The following is a 23,618-nucleotide window of genomic DNA, read 5'->3' as shown; positions in this document are numbered from 1 at the left end:
CCTATCCGATTCCTATTAAATCTTTTCCCTCTCACCTTAAACCCATGTCCTCTTGTTCTTGATTTCTCTATTCTGGGTAAAATACACTTTATCTATTCCCCTCGTGATCTTATACACCTCTATAAGATTACCCGTAACCCTTCAGCACTCCAAGGAATAAAGTCTTCCTACCCAACCTCTCCCTATAGCACAGGCCCTCAGCTTCTGGCAATATCTTTGTAAATCTTCTCTGTACTCTTTCCAGCTTAATAACATCTTTCCTATACCACAAAAATAAAATCTATCCAATACTAAAAGCTTAAAAATACTGTATCATGCAAAACTTAATAGACATAGTGTTGCTCAAGCAAATTACCCCCGGTTCCTTCAAAGTAACATTGGAAACATTGAAATGTATTTACTGCAACTAGCTGATAGCAATAGATAATATTTAAAGTTACTGTTAATTTTCCATGCAAACATTTGAAATACATAAATATTATTACTAACATTTTGACCCAACTTGTCAACTCACTAATTTTTGCCTGATTTCTAGAATAAGGAAACAATTTTCAATCAATGGAATTAAAATTGCAACTGTGGGGATACAACCATAGCTTAATACAAGTTTTGGCATTTTGACTTAAAATGTTATCATCAATACAGCTCTGCAGTAAAATCATTTACAAATCATAAATTATAAAGGAAAAGCGACAGATTCATATACAAGTAGGTGACTGTTGCAACTTACTGTTAGGGTACTTCCATCATTAGAAACACTGAGACCTGGCTTCTTGAAGAGAGGCCTTCCATCCTTTAGCCAGTGCAGTATTGGAGGAGGGATTGCATTACTTTCACACTTGAGCACAACACCTTGGTTTATGGTGACCGAGACATTCTGCTCTTCTCCCATGATATTTGGAGGAACTGCAAAAACAAAAAAATCATATTACTCTCTGAGGTGGATTTATACTCTTCCTGTTTTCTTCAGTAATTATTCTGTGCCTTAACATGGAATGCATTTACATTATGCTCACAAAAACAGGCATTCAAAAATCAGGTATGAAATTCATGTAAAATTTCAAAAGATCATAAGTTAATGTACCATTAAAAAGCCAGATTAAAATAACCAACATATTTTATGTGTGGCTGTAGTATGAACAAGAAGTTTGCTTTACTCAACACTAAAACATTTGTTAAACTGAGAGGAGAAAGAGTGACTGTCTTTTCATTTTCCGTGGGCAGTATTAACTCTACGATGAAATTGGCTTGGATGACTATTAGCGTTGAACGTCCAATGTTTAGGGGTGGTCAGATGAAGTGGGATGGGGAGAGGGACAAAGTTTGATGAGAGAAGGAAAGATTCAGACCTTCTCTGCAACTGAAAGCTAACTGAATGTTATAAACGTTGATCAACCTACAAGGTGTTTCAAAAACCTGCTTTTGAACCTGCAGAAAGCAACTGGTCCAGATGGAGATCTTGGCCGCATCTTCAGGACCTGGACGGCTGCAGGCGAGCTAGCAGCAGTATTTGCAGACATCTTTATCCCCTCCCGGCTCTATTCTGAGGTTCCCACAGCTTTAAGAAGTTCATTATAATCCCAATGCCTAAGGTTAGGTAGCATGCCTCTATGACTACCATGCAGTGAGTCTGCCATCCACCATCATGAAGTGCATTGAAAGACTGGTCATGGTGTACATTAACTTCAGCCTCTCTGACAGCTTGAATCCACTGCAGTTTGTCTGGTACAACAGGTCAATGGCAGACACCATCTGGCACTACACTTATCCCTGGAACATCTGGATAACAAATACAGCTACGTCAGACTCCTATTTATTGACTAAAGCTCCGCCATCATAACCATAATACCAACCAAACACATCTCTAAGCCTCTCGTTCAAGGTGTCTGCAAATGGATCCTTGTCTTCCTACCCTATCCTATCAGGAAGCGTCGGCGACAAACCATCCTCCAGGATAATTTTTCAACAGTGGTGCACAGCCACAAAGGATGTGTTCACAGCTCCTTACTCCCTAACCACTCTTGCCTGTGCAGCCAAATTCTGGTCTTACTGCCTTGACAAGTTTGCCGATAACACCACTATAGTGGGCAGGATCTCAAACAATGATGAGACGGAGTCCGGGAAGAAGATAGAGAGCTTAGTAACATGGTGTCAAAATAATAACCTTTCTGTCAATGTTTACAAGGTGAAGAGGTTAGTTATTGACTTCAGGTAACTATCAGGTGTACGTGTCCACAGTCAGCATCAATGCTGGAGTGGAGTCAATTTACAGTGGAGGTGGACAAGAGCTTCAATTTCCGTGGCGTAACTATCACCAAAAACTTGTCCTGAACCAACAATATAGAACCTATGGCCATGAAAGCACAACGACACCTCTAGATGAAGGAAGTGCAGCATGTTTCCAATAACACTTTGGAACTTCAACAGATGCACTGTAGAAAGCATCCTATCAGGATACACCACAACTTGATTTGGCAACAACTTAAGACCATACGAAATTGCAGAGAGCTATGGATGCAGCCCAGTTCATCACACAAACCAGCCTCCACTCCACTCCCCCACACCCCCCTCCGCCCCATCCCCTCCCCCCTGGTCATTCTCTCTTCTCCCCTCTGTCGCGCAGAATATACAAAAGCTTGCATTTGTCACCAAATATAAGAATAGCTTCTGCTCCGCTCCTCTCATAAGCTAAGGATGAAGCCTCGTCTCCAAACCTTCCACATTTCAGCCCTTGAACTTTCTTTTTTACCTGCATTTTCACTGTAACTATATCCCTGTAAAACTGTAACACTATATTCTGCACTTGGGTATTTTTGCTCTCTGTACTTGTGTTTGGCTTGGTTTTATATATGTGTAGTATAATTTGACTGGATACCACGCAAACCAAGTTTTGTTGCCTTGTCAGAATATTATTGTACACGTGACAATAATAAACCTATACCAATAGCAGGATTTGAATAGCAAAACCTCAATCCAAACTACAAATCTAAAATAAAACTAATAGTCTATTTCCTTTAAATGTATTTAGTTTGAAACAATGAATTAAGAAAAAAAACACATATGAATGACTTCATTTTATAAAGTGCAGGATTAAATTTACAGTTCAGGTTAATGTTTCAGGTTGGGTGATTGTACTGCTATTCACCCACAATAACAATGATAATATGCCCAGAACTCACATTTGGGGCTGGATCATTTGACCCAGCGAAGCTGCCAATATGCAGTTTCTAGTCAAAGATGGCCAGACCATAAAAATTACTGAGTGATTATAAAGCTTCCGACTTCCTTGCCACTGGTGAATCTGGTCCCTAACCTGGTTTAATTTTCTGTGCTGTGCATTGGCAGGCAGCCTCCACTTTCTGCTCCACTGAGACTTGTTTGAGTAGACCTGGACCGCAGAGTGGTGAGAGGCTTTGGATTGAATGAGGCCCTGCAAAGGACTGAGCAATGGAGCTTTGGGATTGATTGGAGGGGGGATGGTAGTGAGTGCATAGAGGGATGAATAGAAGAAAAAGGTGGATTGAACCCTTTGCAAAAAATCTACTGAAAATTAATTCTCTCATTTGACGTGTTTGAATTGTATTAAATCCTTGTAGTGTCAGCCATTTTCATGTTTTTTTAATTGCTGTTTTCACATTACACACACAAAACCTATTTGGGTCTCATGGAAAATATTGCAAAATGCTTTGTACTTTGACAACTGCCTATAACATTATTTCATCCTTTCAGTTACGTGAAACGGTAAGTTACGTCTTCTAGGGCAGAGATCAAGTGATCATATGTTTTTTTATTTTAGATAATTATTTTTCACTGCAAATAATTCTGTCATCCACTGAGTGAAGATATTGATTATTTTGAATAATGACTTAAAGTGCAAAATGAATGATGGATATTGTTCCATAATTTGTTCATGTCTGGTCACTCAACAACGGGATGACCTTTGCTATTCTGGTGATTTTTATTGCTAATTAATATTAATTAACATTACTGAATCCCACTCACTTTTGTTTCAAGAGCAGATTTGATATTTTACATGCAAGCTGATAAGGAGGATTTTGGGGTGAGACTTTAATGCTGACATCGTCAATATGTTTACACTCACAAACACATAGAAAAGCAGCATAGAGTTCACAGTGGGGTCGGGTTGCCGAACTCAGCTGAGAATTTATCAAGGTCTAAGGATGCTTAGCAGTAAGCATTGTAGGACAGTCATCGGCAAACAAATAGGTCAGACGATTCGATCTTTGTTATGTGGTTTAGAGTAAAAGTTTGTGTGGTAATACTCCAGTGAAGTCCTTGGTTTATTTTACACTGTTCAAAGTACTATATACATGAGAGCTGTCATGCTTAGGGAGGTTACTCATCTGCTTCAGCCCCATTTTGAAGACTCACTCAATCTCTGCTACATTTCTGCAAATTTTACTATTTTCACACTGCACTCTCCACTTTTCCAATTTTGTTTTCCCTTGAAAGCTACATCTGACCAATATTTTAGACATTAGCCCTAATATTACCTTAATTTCATTGGTGTCAGTTTATTTGATAGCACCCAACGCACCCCCCCATTCGGACGGCCATGATACTTATGGGGCTGTCCCACTGTATGAGCTAATTCAAGAGTTCTCCCGAGTTTCCCCTGATTGAAACTCGGAGAATTACGGTAATAGCCGCTCGTAGATACTCGTGGATATTTTTCAATGAGCTTATCGCGTTTCCCGAGTACCTGCCATTAGCGTTACGAGCCGCTAAGAGACGTCCCGAGCTCCGACGTACCAGCAACGTACATTCCACGTGCTTACCACAAGTTTGTTTTTTTAAACTCAGGAGAGCTCTTGAATTAGCTCATACAGTGGGACAGCCCCTTTATGATAATTATTTTCTCCGAGTCTTTATATGTGAAGCAGATGATACACAGTTTGTAATTTGCTTTATCCTAATCACTTTCTTTTGCAATTTTATTTCTTTGTCATTACTCATCAGCTCCTTCAAAACCACATTGCTGTACTGCAGATTCCTCCACAACCAATCTCAGTGATGGTCTGTGCAGAACCAGTTGTGAGTATTAGCTGAATTCCTCTTCCTGTATGTGCATTTACCTTTGCAGCAGGGCTTTATCTTTGTGCCACATGGTTCACTCAAACATCGGCAAAACCAAACGTAGACTCAGCGAGCATTTCGCTGAACACTTACGATCGGTCCGCCCAGGCCTATGGGATTTTCCGGTTGCTAACCATTTAAATTCCTCTTCCCATTCTCATACTGACCTCTCTGTCCTGGGCCTCCTCCATTGCCAGAGTGAGGCCACACGCAAATTGGAGGAACAGCACCTCATATTTTGCTTAGGTAGCTCATGACCCAGCGGTATGAACACTGAATTCTCTAATTCTAAGTAACTTCTACATACTTCCCCCCCCCCCCCCCACCCCCCCCCCCCATGCCCCTTTCCTCCAGCCTAGTCATTTTACCAGTTCCACAGTTCTCCACATTGTTTTCCTCTTGAGATCACACCTTTCCTCGCCAACAGTGAGTTTACCAGGCACTGCCCTGCTGGAGGTAATTTGTGGCTGGCCCTTATCTTTTCTCGCCTCCAGCTGCACCCCCCCACCCCAACCCACACACCCCCCTACCCCCTCACCTTACTTTAAGTCTGAAGAAGGGTCCCAACCCGAAACACCACCCATCCTTTTTCTCTAGCTATGCTGCCTGCCCCGCTAAATTACTCCAGCTCCTTGTGTCTTTGGTATAAACCAGTATCTGCAGTCCCTTCCTCTAATGGCTAATCAAGGCACTGTCAATAACAACCTAAATTGCCATTTGTTAAAACATAATATGTAGTGGCATGAATGTCCCCATCAATAATCTAGTGTACTGCAACAGAAAAAATGTCTCATAGTGTGCAATAAATGGAATCTTGTAAAACAGTAACATAACTGCAAATGAATTTGCAAAAAAAAGTTCCAGCTTTTGGGAAGAATATACTTCCTAAAGTAAATTTAGGGCTTGATGCACACTGCCAGAAACTAAATTGGAACAACAAAGCATTAGGAGGCTCAGGGGATTGCAGCATCCTGGATTTGCTAGCTGAAAAAGACTACTATTGGCTTGGAGTTCTAACAGTTGGCAAGGTATGATGTGTTGGCCATGTGAATCAATACTGAAATGGCACAAGCTCTTCTAAATATTATTCAGGAGAACAGTGCAAGCAATATCTGGTTGCATGGAATGTGTTTGATAGATTTTCCACTGCAGCTGTGCTTGACTATAATAACATTATTGGGGTTTTTTTCAAAAGCCATTCCTAGTTACAATATCAAATCCCTATTAGCCTGCGTTTCATTAGTAATACCAAGTATCTTAACTCCAGTGATTTCCAGAAACAGAAGATTAGAAGAGAGAAAAGGCAACATTTTACACTTATGTCAGGGATCTGGATAGGTAGATGTGAAATGGTTTTAACATAGCACATGCCGATAAAGATTAAAACAAATGCAACACTTCATTTTCCTAATTACCTTTTATAATTGTGATTGAGAACAGAGTACTGTGTGGTAGAAGCATATTTTACAATGAAATAATCTGTTATTAATGCATCAGGTTGGTTTCCATTTCAAATGAAAATGTATATGTTTTATTATTTAATTGATACAATGGTGAATCTACCTAATGTGCACCCCATCAGAGGATGTCCTTTAAGATGGATACTTCACGTGGCCTGATAACTCAGATGTGATAAGTATCATCTTTTCATTTCATTATTAGCTGCTGGTTTTCTAAAGCCTCAGACTATCTTTTATGAACTAACATTAACAATTTAGTTGTGCATATATGTCTTAATGCTCTACAATTCACAAAACGTACAAGCTTGTCAGCTTTATGCATTCCACACTGATGTCTAATGGACTAGACGTCAGATTGATCAAAGATAAATTATTTAAGCACACCAGGTATATTAATTTGCTCATTCAATTATATTGTACTATTTCTGAAACCGCAAGTCTATAGAATGCAAATAGTTTGATGCAATATGGTGCTCTTTGGGCTAATTTGAAACTACATAAGGTCATTGTATAAAGCAAAGTATGCATTTACTTTCTATTTTGTTTAAAAACAGTAATAATATATTTTATTAATAAAATGGTTTCTTTTTAAAACTTAGTATATATGACTACCTCTGATTGCTGCCAGTGAAAGCTGGACCAGGTTCAAACACTTTCTGTGACTCGTGCTGGGAGCAGTTGACATAATCTGCGGTTCCGTTCAACTTAGATCGAGAAGATCTCAAATGAATTTGCTTGCTCATTTTGAATTTACACCTGCTTTGATGCAGTGTAAGTACTTTCAGGTGTTACCAGTTAAACAGATGTTTTACTTTATTGTTTGCTACTGAATTGTAATTTCCTCATGCCATTTAAAACAGCTAACAGACTTTCCCTTCAGTTTCCAAAGGTGTGAGTACTTGGCATCCTTAAAACAGCCTAAACCATTTACACAAGTGTAAGCAACAGTGAGTTCATGTAAATTTGCAACTATAGTGCATATCTAATGACAGGGTAAATACTTGGAACTGTAACTTTTCATCACTCCTTTTAGCCTTCTCAAACCGAACCCTACAAAGCTGTGCAATATGAAAAAGAATGCCTCAGTCAATTACCCGAACCAACAATACTCTATTGAAATTAGATGTAAAGACATTTGAAGAATATAACTTTTAATTGACAGTAAACCATAAAGGACTCAATCCTTCAATTTCTATATTCAAGCATGGAACTTTAAAAAAAGGAAGCAAAGAATGTCACGATTACCATTATTTCCGTTTTTATAGGACAACATTCTGCTTTCATGCCTTTAAGGCAACTTTGCAGGGCTTGTGTCATCTCTATAAGAACGGGGTATAATGCAGCAAAATAAATATTGCCCTTGTCTGATCATACTTCTTGAAGATTATTTTATCCATACAAGATCTTTCTAATCATATTCTAACCATTTGAACACATCATATTTTAAATTTAAAAATCTAATTATTTAGAAAGGATGCCTCATACTTTCATTGTATAAGAGGGACAGTTTGAACAAAGGAATATTTCTGATGAGAATGAAAAATAGTCTTAATAAAGCAGGTGGATAATCTTGCAACACAAATAACCAGTTCAGACACAGCAATAAAAAGTGAGTTTCCTGAAATTGTTGAATTTTTAAATGAAGCCTGAAGGGTCTTACATGCCCACATGAAGGGCGAGGTCTTCCTCAAACTTACGTTGGTCCTAACCCATGACTTCCCCTATAGGTTTTTTTTCAAATGTGACCTCCTTTCTATCACACCTGCCTTCAGAAAATCCTCATCTTTTTTTCGCACCTCATCTCCTGCCAAGGATCGTGTTCCCCCGCGACCTTCGCGGGACTGTCGCGCCTCAACGCGACCGTGAGGTCGCGTAATTAGCGTGCCAAGAACACGCAAGTGGGACAGGGACTTTACATTCTACCCCACCAGTTTCTGCATTCAATAGTTACATCGGATTCAGTAAAAGATGAGGGAACTTTCAGAGGGCTTCAACGAATAAAACAACTCCATACCCAGATTCTTTGAGTGATATCTTATACAAATAGTTCATCTACAGCACGGCAGTGACTCAGAACAACAGCTAAATATTTAGCCTTCTGTTTTGTTCATTTGGAGTGTACAGCAATGTTAAATTCTGGCTTCATTGGGCCAGGGTGGGGGTAGTGCTATTTCGCTGGTTTAACCAACTCTTCAAATGTTTCATCTCCTAGTTTGGCCAGAGTCAACAAGATTTTCATCAACCTCTGCAGCTTACCAATTATAACTGAGACCAAAATAAACGGTTTCCCTTCTGGAATGTGATTTGCAGCTATAATATACCACGTTATCACCAATAAAATAACTACCATGGATAATAATAACTAAATAGATTACAAACTGTTTTTTTTCCCAGTGGGATCCATGTGCACATGAATCACAAATGACATGAACTGCTCAATTACATGGAAAATTAATGCTTACGAGCTGTAGCCATATAAAGTGCTTAAATGAAAACAAATCTTAGATGTACTTGTTTACATTTATGTCATGCTGTCAGCGAATACCATGCAAAAAGCATTTAGGAGCAGGTGGAAGTTTGTAATAATGTTACCATAAACTCTGAGATCAATGTCCCTCTGCTGTTCTCCTGCAGCATTCACGGCTACACACACGTACTTGCCAGTGTCACTGATCTGAGCACTGGTGATAGCAAGCACTCGGCCCCCAGACAGAATCTGCAAGATAAAAGATAAAGGCAAAAGATTTTGTACGGAAATGTCACATAACGTATCGTTGGTATAAACTTGCTTGTATCTGAAATTTTCTCCTTACATAACATAACAGAATCAGAAGTAAGCTACCAGCCATCCTGCCTGCTCCACCATTCAATCAGCTCGATGATGATCTTGTATTTCAGCACCACCTTCTTATACAACACAATGTTCCCCAAATCCCTAAATATTCCAAAACCTATGCAGCTGTCTTAAATATAATTAGCAAAGAGCTACTGTAGATTTCTATGATTCATGTTTTAAATTTAAAGGACAGGGACATTAAGTGGTCCAACTATAGGCCAATTTTAATAGCAGGTTTATGTTCACACTTCATTGTAATGATGAAGTGTGAACATTGTAATGATGAAATGTCAGCCCAAATTGCTCACAAAGTTATGGTGCATCCACAGCATTTCCCCGATAGATATAGTGGAAGGTCCATCGGGTCTCATTAGAATTCAGTCAGCAAACCATCCATCACTAATAGAAGAATCATTGAACTGGTATGAGGTGGGTGGTGTGTAGTTTTGTACCCCACCCTAATCTCTAGTTCTTTACATCACTGAAACAGTCCTGCATCGTGCCACTTTCGAGAGAGATCTACACTAAATCATGCTGCAGGCTGCCTGTGCTCAACAATTCTAAACCAGGAAAAAACAAGTAATTGAGAAAACAGTCAGCATTTCAGTCACAAGCCAGCTCACAAATAAAATGTCACGCATGCCAACAGTCCAAATAGCCACCCTCTGTTAGTGAATGCAATCAATTTAGATTTGTGGTGGAAATGTACTTTTGCTCTTGCTGATGGTGTATTGATCATATGCGGGCCACTTATTTCACCATAGATTTCATGCCAATCTGTTACCTTCTATACCTGTTGTCTAACCTAATCTGGATGTAACCAAATAATCCAACATAAACTGTGCAGAAATAGTTTTGTTTTAAATGATACTCAATACGCAAACTTGCATCTCCAAAAGATTGTAATTCTTTGAGCTAATTTAGTCTTCATTTGCAGCATTATGGAGTTTGGGATGTAAAAAATGAAGGGGCACATATCATAAAATGACTGACAATTCTCCAGGAGATAATGTCATGATACACTAACAACAATAACCGTGGGAAGAAGAATACTCTTTCACGCAAATAGTACCACTATCTGTGCTGTGAAATACTTCAGTTAGCAACAGTTTTCATGGCCGGGGCAGAAGGTTGAATGTTGAGATGCCACACCAACCCTCTCCCCTCGTCTTTGACGCTGACATTGCGGAGCGATGGGCTACTTTCGTGATGGACAACAACCACTTCATCAACATCGTGCACCGAAACGACCCTGATGCGGTCAAAGACTTGCTCCTGCTGAACCTTGCCGGTCCCGATGCTATGAAGCGTGATCAGGCTTTCACTTACAATCCAGCGGTCCTGGATGACAACGACCAGGTCGTCGAGCCGGCGGAATCTGCCAACGAACCGGTATGTCTCTTACGCAAGTTTGCGGAGATTTGTGACTTGCCCTCCAACCGTATATTGGAGCGGGCTAGATTCTTTACAAGGAAACAGCAGCCTGATGAACCTGTTGAATGTTTTATCGCTGACCTGCGCTACCTTGCTCAGCGGTGCCGTTTCGAGAACATGCGTGATCAGCTCACCAGAGATATTTTGGTCACCGGCATGCTAGATCAGAAGCTACGAGCAGAGCTGCTGCGAAGACTGGGTCTCACCCTGACTGAGGCTATGCATGCATGCATGCCGAATAGCTGAGGTGGTTGCCCCACTACATGGGCATAGGGGATCTGACAATCGGGCTATTAATCTGACTGGTGTTGCCATGCCCCGTCACAAGCAAGACAACGTTCGCCCTGCACCGCGGCTGACTTACGCCGCTCGGGTCCCGCTTGTCAAGAAGTGCCCCAACTGCAATTATGTCCACTCTATGCAGTCGCAGTGCCCAGCATTTGGTAAAGCTTGTAATTTCTGTAAGAAGATGAACCATTTCTCAGCTGCCTGTCGCTCCCGTGGGAACGTTCCTCCAGCTCCCAGACAAGTTTTAAACAACCTTCAACAAGTTGATAACGAATTCGGTTCCCAGTCTTCTGTCGACACTGCCCTCGACTCTGAGCCCAGTATTTCCATGGGAGATGCCAGTGTTTATTCTCTCCTTCATAATCAATCTCGCCTCCCCGATCCTTCTGTCTACCGCCGGAGCCGCCAGCACCTGTTGGCCGTTAACGAGCCTCAGCCTCCTCCTGCGGATCCCTACGCTCCTCCGTTGCGTTTCGAGCCTGTCATTACTAATTACCCCACAGCTCCCTGCATGCCCCGGTCAGTTCGCTTGCCGCGTTCTCCTCCCTCTGCGCTTCCTGGTTTCGGGCAGATGATCTCCTCCCCTGCTCGTTCTCCTTCTCCTTCTTCTCCCCCGTCTCCTCCTCCTGGATCACCTGTGCCGGTTGGGTCACCTTCCGCATTCCCGGTTGGGTCTCCGCCGACTTTCTCCTTCCTGGCTGCTACTGCTGCGCCTCCTCTTCTATCTGGTGGGGAGGGTGATGGTGCTATACGCACACGCTCGGGTCGGGTTGTCAAACCTCCTGTCCGCTATGGTGATTTTGTTTAAATTTGCATGTGTTGTATAATCACACTGCCACTGTTATAACTTCAATTTTAGATTTCTAAGGGAAAGGATGTAGATGGTTTATGCATGCAACCTATAATGTAGCTACCTCAATACAGGTGCACAACCTTTTATCCGAAGATCCAAATAACGAAAACCTCCGAATAGCGGCCATTTTTTCGGTCCTTGAAGAACGGTCCTTGAAAACGTTCACCGAGGGCGGCCCGCAGAGGTGACAGCGGAACCTCCGGTCGGTCCTCGAAGAAAGGGGAACTAAATCCCCATTCATAAAAGAGAAGATGAGGGTATATTGCGCGGGAGGGTTAATAATTGACAATATGCTGCTGCCTGCCCGCTGAATTAAAAAGTTCCCACGGTAGACTCACGATATACAGTGTTTCGTGAGTCTTGCGTGGGAACTTTTTAACTCAGCGGGGCAGGCAGCAGCAGATTGTCGCTCGCTTCAGTATCACCCCACCTACACCCCTCTGCTTCCCGGCCATGTGTGTGACCCCTTCCCTCCCCTCTCCAGCTCCCCGCCCATTGCACCGGCGCGGGGGCTTTGCACTGTCTTCACGTCGGCGATTGCAGCAGGACCGTGTCAGGACCAATTGGACACCGACCACCAGGCCCACCACAAGCACGGAGATCCCAGAGACCCACAGCCAACAGCAGCCCAGCCCAGCCCCACTCCAACTACAGAGGAACCTGGGTTGCGGATGACGGGGCGCAGCTCGGGGCGTCGTAGGGGCCCATCGGGGAGCGGCCACTCAAAGCCACGCCGGGAGATGTAGGGCCCTGCCCCGGTCTTGATGTTGGAGCCCCCGGCGGGCGCTAGCAAGTCCGCGGCAATTTACAGCCGCGCCGGGCGTTGTAAGGCCCCCCTCCAGGTCACTCTCAACCTCTATGATGTTTGCTCTCAACCCCGTAATTCGGGCGGGAGAAGTCGCCGCTGCCGGTGCCCCGCAAAGCAGTCTCCCACCGGAGACCCGCGAGCTCCCGGTGTCACCATCCACCGGAGTCGGGTCGCAGCAGCTCGCCCCCGCAGCTCTCCACGCTCCGAAGCTGGCTAGCTCCACGGAGGTAGGTCCGTAGGTCCACAGCTCCCACCACCGCCCACCGACCCCCAGGCCCACTGCAAGCACGGAGATCCCAGAGACCCACAGCCAGCAGCAACTCCAGCCCAGCCCCGCTCCAACTCCAGAGGAACACGTAGGGGCAGAAGCTGATGGTGTGCAAGGTACGTCTTGTTCTTGGGGTGGCGGATGAGAGGGCGCAGCTCGGGCTGTGGGCGAACTGCCACTTGTCGCTGTAGCGGCCAAAGATCATAGAGGAGCACCTCTATGATCTTTGGTAGCGGCCCATCGGGGAGCGGATTCCTCTGGAGTTGGAGGGGGAGGGGGGTATTGTGCTGTTTGATCGCCCCCTGCTATCCCAGGGACAGGGAGACACAGCGGCTTTTTAGACTGGTGGGCAATCACTTCCAAAGTTCTGCCCACACAGTCAGTACACCTCTCCTACACTGTATTTCATACAAACATTTATTCTGCAAGAAAAAACGACATTGAAGACTCAAACTCGCGATCGAGTAACTGCCAGGATCAAGGCGCAAACTCGCGACCTTGCGGATATGAGCCGAGCACTCTACCACTGAGCCAGCCATTAAAATCTACGCTAAAAAATTTCCATTCCGAAGACCGACAAATTCTGAATTACGAAAAGTGTCTGGTCCCAAGGCTTTCGGATAAAAGGTTGTGCACCTGTACCACTAACCACGCCCAGTCATCTCAGTATAACTGTGATATCTTCCCCTTGCTCCTCCCTTGGTTCCAGTACGCCTGAAGACTAGATGCAGTCAGTACTGGGACGTGTTTGACATGTGCCTTTATTAAAGACTCAGTAAAGTTACAGTGTGTCAGACTGGACACCTTTACACTACCTATGTCAGACAGTTACATTGACTGAATAGCAACTTTGAGCAATGTTATTGGGACATTAAAATGAGGCCTTGTCTATCTATTCAGCAAAGATCTTATGAAGTATGTTTAATATAAAACATTCTGGCCATCGCAGATAAAGTTTCATTGATCACATTTGGAGGATCGTGCTTTCTGCATAGTTGATGTGTAAGCTGCTTCTTTCTGAACAAAGTTGATCATGAAATTGACTCGTCATTAATATCTCCATGTAATTTTGGGGCATTAAACCATACCTGAACTGCATCGGAAAAGCTGGAGATGGGGCTGCCATCTTTCAGCCATGTCAGGTTTGGCATCGGGATTCCACTGGCCTCGCACTCCAATCTAGCAGGATTATTGACCACCACCGTCACCATGTCACTGCTGCCGGAGATTGTTGGAGGAACTGCAGTGAAATAATTAACATGAGAACACATTGGGTGCAGCATGGTTAAACAAAGATGTTAGTGTCATATCAACTATAACATGTATTTGATTGTCCATATTGCAAAATCATTTGATACAGGTCATTGTCTTCAACATACTGTGTATTATCTCCATACTGCCCAGCTGTTCTGCTGAGAGAAAAAATGTAAGTATTTCAGGTGAATGATTTTACACCAGAAAAATGTTCCTATTACAAGAGTTTCGGCCAAAAATGTTAACTGCTTAACTTAACTTGCCGTACATACTTGTGGATTTACTGAGTACTTCCAGCTTTCTATATTTTTGGCTTCATTGTCACCATTTGTTATGCAATGATTTAATGTTTTATGTGTCATTCCCTAACTGTCACTGTATGTCATGTTGTCACTCGCGGGCGGAGCACCAAGGCAAATTCCTTGTATGTGAATACTTGTCCAATAAACTTATTCATTCATTCATTCAATTTTCATTTCAATTACTCAGTTTGACAAATTCAGGAATGACATACTGGAATCTAGTTTTTAACAGTGCAATGTTTAATTTGCTGTTTATAATGCAGAATGGTCCTCATGTTTGTCATCATGGCATTTCAAATGCCGAATGGGAGGTACGTCAATTTTCTGTGACAGAGTAATGTAGATAATTGTGACTGCAGTCCATTTTATACCTCTCCAGATTTTCATTTCCACTTTCTCCAAAATCAGAACAATCATTTGCACATAACACAAAACGTAAGCATTTTGAAATGAAACACTCTGTTTTATCATCTGGTCATTTCAGATACACTCTCAAGATCAAAGAATTTCATATACAGCAAAAACTAGCTTTAGAGAAGCCCAGCTGAAGTAATCAAACACAGTTTTGCATTTTAATGGCATCACTGATATGAACTTTAATATGTTCCAGTAGATTCATAATTTATAGAAATGATTTAAGCTGTTATGTAGTCTGCTAATGTGATCAATAGCAACACTTTTTGACCAACATGAGAAAGTACCCATTGCACGTGGCGCTCCCAGATTATAACTTCAGATTCAGCATATTCCTTGTCAATTGTACTTTTTCTAGGCACATATCTTTGCCCAAAGTGGAGCAGTCAGCAATGGTTACAATATTCACATTGATTAAATAACAAACTTTCACTTTGATTTTCAAATTGTTGCATTTTCCTTTCATTTTTGCAACTGAAGCATTTCACTAATCTAATTTGGCACACACGTGATTTCACAACCAAATCAGTCATGTGATTTTTAGCCTATCAAAGATGTCATCCTTGTCACAAATACAGAATTAAAACTGATAGTATCTGTAATGTATTCATGCATATTCATTATATGCTAATGAGTTGGTCTTGTATATAAGTAGGGAATGTTGGGTAATAAATCTCTCTTGTGATCCAGCCAGCCTGCGTGTAAGTTATTGTTTATTCACTGTCCGGAATATAACAAAATTGGCGACGAGGATGGGATAGAGTTTGTGAACTCATCCTTTAAATACAGTGCAGGACTGTTTTACAACACGCAGGATTGTTTAACAGTTTAAACAGTCAATACGGAGTTGTGTCGCAGTTGTTTGCGAGCTGGACACGAGAGGCCTGCAGATCCTTCTAGGCAGGGGGCTGTAGTAAAACAGCAGCTGGATAAATTGGCAAGAGTCGTCAGGCTATCTCTATGTTGAGTCTACGTGGCAAGATGTCGTCCTTGGGAGTGTACAAGATTATTGACTGAGTTTTCTTTGTCGAATTCCTCAAGATTAATAGTCTTTGCACAGCGAAGTTTTAGGTGAATAGTTACACCAGAACAGACAGGAATTTGGGGTTTTGAACGGACCTTTTATTTAAAAAAAAAAAAAGAGAACGACAGGATGGCAGCGTCCACGGGCTACATTGGGAACCTTGGAACCTTCGACAAGAGTAGAGAGCCATTCAGCTCCTACATGGAGAGAGCAAACATGTTTTTCATGGCAAACAATATATTAGAGATTAGTGGTGAAGGAGAGATAGTGGCTGAAACAAATAAGGCTGTTTGCGAACGCATGAAAGCGATTCTGCTCACGGAGACTGGTCCTGAAGTGTACGGCACACTCGTGAATCTCCTTGCACAATTAAAGGCAAACGATGTGCCATTCAATAACATTATAAATAGGTTGGAGGAGCACTTCAACCCAAAGCCTCTGGAAATTGCAGAAAGCTATAAATTTGGCACTAGAAACCAGAAGCAGAATGAGACAATCAATGAGTACATTGTTGCCTTGAAAAACTTAAGTTTACACTGTAACTTTGGAACATTTCTTGGACGAGCACTACGAGACAGATTTGTTTGTGGTCTAGCGGATGAACGAATTCAGTCCAAACTGATGAACACTCCAGATCTCACATTTGAGAAAGCATGCACGATTGCTACCACAATAGAGATGGCATCAAAGAATGCTTGGGAGTTTCGTCCACCACGGACTGCAGTGGCCGTTTACAGTCACAAATCAGTGCCTATGGCCAAACCAAGAGGTGCTAAACCAAAACCAAAGTATGGTGGGGAGCCGAGTTCAGCCAGTTGTTATCGTTGCAACGGTAATCACTCATCCCAATTTTGTCAGTTCAAAATGGCCAAGTGCTATAACTGCCAGAAGAAAGGCCATATCGCCTCAGCTTGGCATCTCCACCTCCCTCTGCAACTGGACACTGGATTTCCTCACCAACAGACCACAGTCTGTTAGGGTCAACAACCTCAACTCCACCACTATAACACTGAACACCGGCGTGCCACAGGGCTGTGTGCTCAGCCCTCTCCTCTACTCCCTCTTCACCCACGACTGCATCCCTAAGTACGGATCCAACGCCATCATTAAGTTTGCTGACGACACCACGGTGGTAGGACTGATCAGTGACAACGATGAGTCAGCCTACCGAGAGGAGGTCCAGCACCTGACAACCTGGTGTGCCAATAATAACCTCGTCCTCAACTCCAAGAAGACGAAGGAACTTATTGTCGACTTCAGGAAGGTCAGAGGGGGCAGACATACCCCCATCCACATAAACGGGACTGAGGTGGAGCGCGTCTCCAGCTACAAATTCCTCGGGGTACACATCTCGGAGGATTTGTCCTGGTCCCTCAACACCTCCAAGCTGATCAAAAAGGCACAGCAGCGCCTTTACTTCCTGAGGAGGCTCAAGAAAGCCCACCTGTCCCCCCAGATCCTGACCAACTTCTACAGGTGTACCATCGAGAGCATCCTGACCGCCTGCTTCACGGTATGGTACAGCAGCTGCACTGTTGCGGACAGGAAGGCACTACAACGGGTGGTGAAAACCGCGCAGCACATCATCGGCGCCCCGCTCCCTGCCATGGATGCCCTCCACCGAAAACGGTGTCTGAAACGAGCTGGGAAGATCATTAAAGACCCCTCCCACCCCAATCGTGGACTGTTTGCCCTCCTCCCATCAGGGAGGCGGTACAGGAGCCTCAGGTCTCGTACCAGTAGGAGGAGGAACAGCTTCTACAATCATACCGTCGCATTGCTGAACTCGGAGTCCCGCCGATAGATTCCTCCGATCCCTCCGTCCCCATTGTTTAATTATTCTGCATTTTCTATTGTTCTGTATCCTCTTTTTTTTTTTAATTTCTATATTGCACTACTACGGACTGACGCAAAACTGCATTTTGTTGTACCGATACTCAGTATTTGTGCAATGACATTAAAGTTGAATTGAATTGAAATGTCGGGCCAAGCATAAAACAGGAAACCAACAATCTGCTGGAATCAAGCAACAACACCGAAGAGGAGTTCACAACTTGGAGGTGAACCCAGATGGAAATGAACTTGGGTTGTACACCATTTATGCAACCAACATCGTTAAGCTTACAACCAGCCAAGGCAAGGACTTTCAAACTAAACTATTGATTAATAAACAGTTAATCGATATGTGTATTGACACGGCAGCAGATTGTTCGGTCATGAGCAAAGACCTGTACGAAACAAAGTTCCCAGAGATACCATTGTTTGAGAGTAAGGTCAAGCTGAGAACCTACTCGGGCGAAGTTTTGGAGACTTGTGGACAAATGAACTGTAAAGTTCAGCATAATGGTCAGTCAGTAACACTGCCAATCATAGTGGCCAGCTACAGAAATAAACCAACCCTCCTTGGAAAGGATTGGCTGAGTAGAATACAGTTAGACTGGAAGAACATTTTCAGCGTCAATTTGTCCAAATCACGTCTTGAAAACGTCATAAACAAACATGCAAACATTTTTGCTGACAGTGACACGGGAATAACAGGGTACTCTGCACACATTCGACTTAAGCAAGATGTGAGACCTGTGTATTGTCGACCAAGACCTGTACCATATGCACTAAAGCAACAAGTGGAGGTAGAACTTGACAGATTAGAGCGTAATGGAGTACTTGTGAAGACAGACCAGAGTAACTGGGCAACGCCAATTGTGGCCGTACCCAAGGCTGATAAAACTGTTCGACTATGTGGTGATTACAAAGTCACAATCAACCAAGCCGTTGATGACGAACAATATCCGTTACCAACCTCACAAGATCTATACGCAGAACTTAGCGGAGCAAGAATCTTCACTAAACTGGATTTGTCTCACGCTTACGCCCAACTCAATGTTGACAAGGAAAGTCAGCAATACTTGACTATCAACACACATAAGGGCTTGTATTCATATACAAAGCTGCCCTATGGTGTGAAATCATCCCCCAAAAATTTTCAGTCTGTCATGGATCAAATATTACAAGGCATTCCGCACTGTGTGTGCAACCAGGATGACCTATTGATATTCACTGAAGGCATGGTAGAACATCTGGAAATCCTCGAACAAGTTCTCACACGACTGAACTGCCACAATGTCAAACTGCGTCAAAGTAAATGTGCATTTGCACAGTCAGAGGTGGTCTACCTTGGACTCAAAGTAGACACCAATGGACTTCGCCCTGTGAAGGCGAAAGTTGAAGCAATTGTGAATGCTCCAAAACCTAACAATGTGTCAGAGCTACGATCATTCCTTGGGATGGTGCAGTTCTCTTCACGATTCCTTCCAGATTTAGCAACTGTGCTAAAGCCACTACATCATCTGCTACAAAAATACGTGAAATGGACGTGGGGAAAGGAACAGCAACGTGCATTTGACATCTGCAAGGAAAACTTGACAAGTGACAAACTTCTTGTTCACTATGATACGACACGTGAGATGAAACTTGCTTGTGATGCTTCAAGTTATGGTGTAGTTGCAGTGATCTCCCACGTAATGAATGACGGACAGGAAAAGCCTATTGCTTTTGCATCCCGCACCCTGTCATCGAGTGAACGCAACTATGCGCAGATAGAAAAGGAAGCACTCAGCATCGTGTTCGGAATCAAGAAATTCCATCCGTTTCTTCTCGGCAGACCATTCACTCTGGTGACTGATCACAAGCCACTACTAGTGATACTGGGTCCCAAGTCAGTTATACCTTCCATGGCGGCATCAAGGATGCAGCTCTGGGCAGTTTTGCTGTCCCAGTATGACTGCAAGGTTGAGTACAGAAGCTCCAAGTGCAACGCAGTTGCAGATGCATTGTCCCGGTTGCCCCATGAGAACTCTGACGTGGGAAGTGAGAACTCAATCTACACACTGCAAGTTGTAGATGAAGACTTTCTGGTGACTGCAACAGAAATTGCAGCAGAAACAAAGAAAGACAATGTGCTGAAGTGGGTTTATGAACAGACATTGAATGGTTGGACTGAAATCGATAGTGGATTGAACTCAGTTCTGAACTCAGAGCTGAAGCCTTTCCATAATCGACGCCATGAATTATCATTTGAGCAGGGATGCGTTAAATGGGGTTGCAGAGTGGTTGTACCAGAGTCTTTGAGAAACAAAATTATGAACGAACTTCATGCCGAACATCCTGGCATAGTAAGCATGAAATCAATTGCCAGAAGTTTTGTGTATTGGCCTGGTATTGACAGTGACATTGAGTCACTGGTGAGCAAATGTAGCATCTGCCAAAATTGCCGAGTAAACCACCAAAAACACCACTGCAACCCTGGTCATGGCCAAGTAGACCTTTTCAGAGAGTTCATGTAGGTTTTTACGAAAAGGGTAATGATCACTTTCTGGTGCTGGTAGATAGTCATTCCAAATGGATTGAGGTTAAACATATGGGGTCAAGCACTACTACTGAGCATACCATAGATGAGTTGAGATCAATTTTTGCATGCCATGGTTTACCGGAAGAACTTGTTTCTGACAACGGGCCTCAGTTTCGTTCAGAACAGTTCAAAGAGTTCATGCAGCGGAATGGTGTAAAACACACAATTGTTCCCCCACACCATCCAGCCTCCAATGGGGCGGTGGAAAGGTCTGTTAGAATTGTCAAAGATGCTCTCAAGAAACAGGTTTTGCAGGGTAGTTCAAAGCTCAGCATGAAACATCGTTTGGCTAGTTTCTTGCTGAAGTACAGAACCACACCACACACAACAGCAGACTACTCACCTGCAGAACTGTTGATGAAGAGAAGGCTAACAATACGCCTAAGTCTAGTTCAATCCAATTTGGCTTTGAGAGTTGAACAAAAACAATTAAGTCAAAAACGTCACTTCGACTCCCACAAAAAGGAGAGGTGCTTCAAGCCAGATGAGCAGGTTCGTGTTCTCAGTCCTCCCAACAAGTCCAGTAGAGACAAATGGGATGTTGGGAAAATAGTGGAAGTGTGTGGAACAAAAAGATACTTAGTTGAAGTTGGAGATAGGATCAAAAGTGTTTATGTTGATCAAATGATTCCAGCCAAAGATGAACCAAAAACTGAACATGAAGTCCTAATCCCGGAGTCTTTATCAGAAAGTGAGTTGGAAGAGCCAACTGTGATTGAAACACAAAGTTCAGTTAGTACAGACAAAGAAACAGATTCCTCTGGTCAAAGTCAGAGTACTAAAACAGAGCCAAACAAGTCTACAGTTGAGTCAACACCTAAACCTTTTTTTTTTTTTAATTTAAATTTCAAAATAGACTTTATTCAATTGATAAATATATACAATCCATGAACCATTCGAACATAAAATTCATCCGACATTTTCGGAGACTATACAAATTTTTTTCAGTACAATATTTTTACGTTTGTCAAATTCCACCAAAACTGTCCCCCACCCATGCCACTCTGTGGCCCCTGTCCAAGTAATAAATATATACAATGTGTGCACAGTGCGAAAATTCCATCTGACAATTTTGTAGGCTATAGAGATTGTTCAATACAGTTTATGATTTTAAATTCCACAAAAATGTCCCCCACCCGTGCCACTCATGTGGCCCCCTGGTGTGGGATACCTTCCCTTAATTTAATTTGAGGGGCGTCTCCACCATACCGTGCCCCCCATGTCTAGCAGCGGAAGGACCCTAGACTGTGGCCCTCCCCCACCGAGCCTTGGCGTGGCTGCACCAAGCTTCAGCGAGTCCCTTAGCACGTACTCCTGCAGTCTGCAGTGGGCCAGTCGGCAACATTCCCTGACGGACATCTCACTCTGCTGGGTGATGAGCAACGCTCAGGCAGACCAAAGAGCGTCTTTCACCGAGTTGATGACCCTCCAGCAGCACTCGATGTCAGCCTCTGAATGTGTCCCTGGGAACAGTCCGTAAATCACAGAGTCCTCTGTGACGGAGCTGTTCGGGATAAATCGTTCCAGGGACCCTTTCATACTTCTCCAGACTCTTTTTGCAAATCCACACTCTGCAAAGAGGTGGGCAACCGTCTCCTCTCCATAGCAGCCGTCCCAAGGGCAGCGTGCGCCTGTTACACCTGTTACGGTTAGACAATCAGGCAGGATCCGTAAACCAGTAGTCAGATTAGGTTTTTAAGTTAAGTAACTCACTGTCTAGGTAGAATGAAAATGTGTAAATATGTAAAATAAATATATTGTGTTATCATTTAAAATTGAATGAAAACTGGTTTAAATCAAGTATCATAACAAGAAAATTGTAACTGTGTACTTAGATTTAATACTTAAAAAAGGAGAGCAGTGTAATGTATTCATGCATATTCATTATATGCTAATGAGTTGGTCTTGTATATAAGTAGGGAATGTTGGGTAATAAATCTCTCTTGTGATCCAGCCAGCCTGCGTGTAAGTTATTGTTTATTCACTGTCCGGAATATAACAGTATCCATTGGCTGAAGTTCTATAGCATAGTTTGGAAGCCATTTCCAGAGATATGTTTTGCAGTGCACGTGAATATACCATGTATTTGTTTTTAATAACATATTCAATTTGCTCAGGTGTTAAACTACATTTGTTTGAGGTTTTCTCATCTATGAATATTTCCTGATCAAATATGTCAGGCAGGGACATCACACTTATTTACAATAGGTTCCAGTCCTATCAATAATTCATTGGTGTCTAGCTATTGTGTTTAAATTTGATGTTAAATGTGTAAATCACAGGCATACCAAAACCAAGCATATGTATAGAGGATAATACTAATCACACTGTTTGATAAGCTGAAAAAGTAACATTGGACTTTTAGTCTTTTCTTTTCAAATCCACTTTGGTTCCTCCTTCATTAGCAGGTGCTCATGTTTATTTAATTGGTGACAATTCATAAATAATTTATATACGTTTTAAATATTTAAATCTTCTACCGCATTAGAGTTGATTTAAAAAAAAACGATTACAAAAGCAAAAAGTAAAATGTCTGAAGAAGGGTCTCCACCCGAAACATCACCCATTCCTTCTCTCCAGAGATGCTGCCTGTCCCGCTGAGTTACTCCAGTATTTTCTCTCTATCTTCAGCATATTGTTATATGTGTAAGAATTTCCATTGAGTTTCAATTATCTTAAATCAAGATCCTGGATTTATACAGAATAAATAAATGCCCAGGCAGCTTTGCTTACCATAAATGTCGACTTTGTAGGATATCTCAGCAGCTCCTGCCACATTGATGGCTGTACACTTGTACACACCCATGTCTGTTACCTGGGCATTGGTAATCTGGAAAACTTGACCGCGGTTCAATGTGGAAGCTCCAAATCTTGTGTTGATGGGCCGGTTGTCTTTGAACCATATTATAGCTGATATTCAGAAAATAAAATTTAAATGCTTCAAATAAGAAGTGTTTTACAGCAATTGAATTATCAGAGCAAATATAGAATATTCTTTCCAAATGACACACAGAAAATGTTGTTCCAGTTTTTCTACATTTTCACAACAGTTTACACATTTCATATCTCTATGTATATTGTACAAAGATTTTATTTAACAACTGTAATTTATAATTTTCTGTGGTTGGAGTAAATTATTTTTTGATTGATTTATTGAAAGGTGATGCATAGA

General features: G+C 42.4%; 1 protein-coding gene across 2 annotated transcripts in view; it reads right to left on the bottom strand.

The window, feature by feature from the left end:
* hmcn1 (hemicentin 1) overlaps window positions 1-23,618 on the bottom strand; it is a 402,484-nt gene that overhangs the window by 160,360 nt on the left and 218,506 nt on the right. For both annotated transcript variants that reach the window (XM_033028175.1, XM_033028176.1), the window contains exons 38-41: window positions 23,180-23,356; window positions 14,133-14,284; window positions 9,150-9,273; window positions 731-906 (exon numbers count right to left, since the gene is read on the bottom strand). In XM_033028175.1, coding sequence (XP_032884066.1) covers window positions 731-906; window positions 9,150-9,273; window positions 14,133-14,284; window positions 23,180-23,356 — 629 coding nt within the window. The remainder of the gene's footprint in view (window positions 1-730; window positions 907-9,149; window positions 9,274-14,132; window positions 14,285-23,179; window positions 23,357-23,618) is intronic.

The sequence above is a fragment of the Amblyraja radiata genome, chromosome 10 (genome assembly GCF_010909765.2).
Source record: "Amblyraja radiata isolate CabotCenter1 chromosome 10, sAmbRad1.1.pri, whole genome shotgun sequence".
NCBI lineage: Eukaryota > Metazoa > Chordata > Chondrichthyes > Rajiformes > Rajidae > Amblyraja > Amblyraja radiata.
The sequence above is the reverse complement of the archived record's forward strand: the minus strand, read 5'-3'. Positions and strand labels throughout refer to the sequence as shown.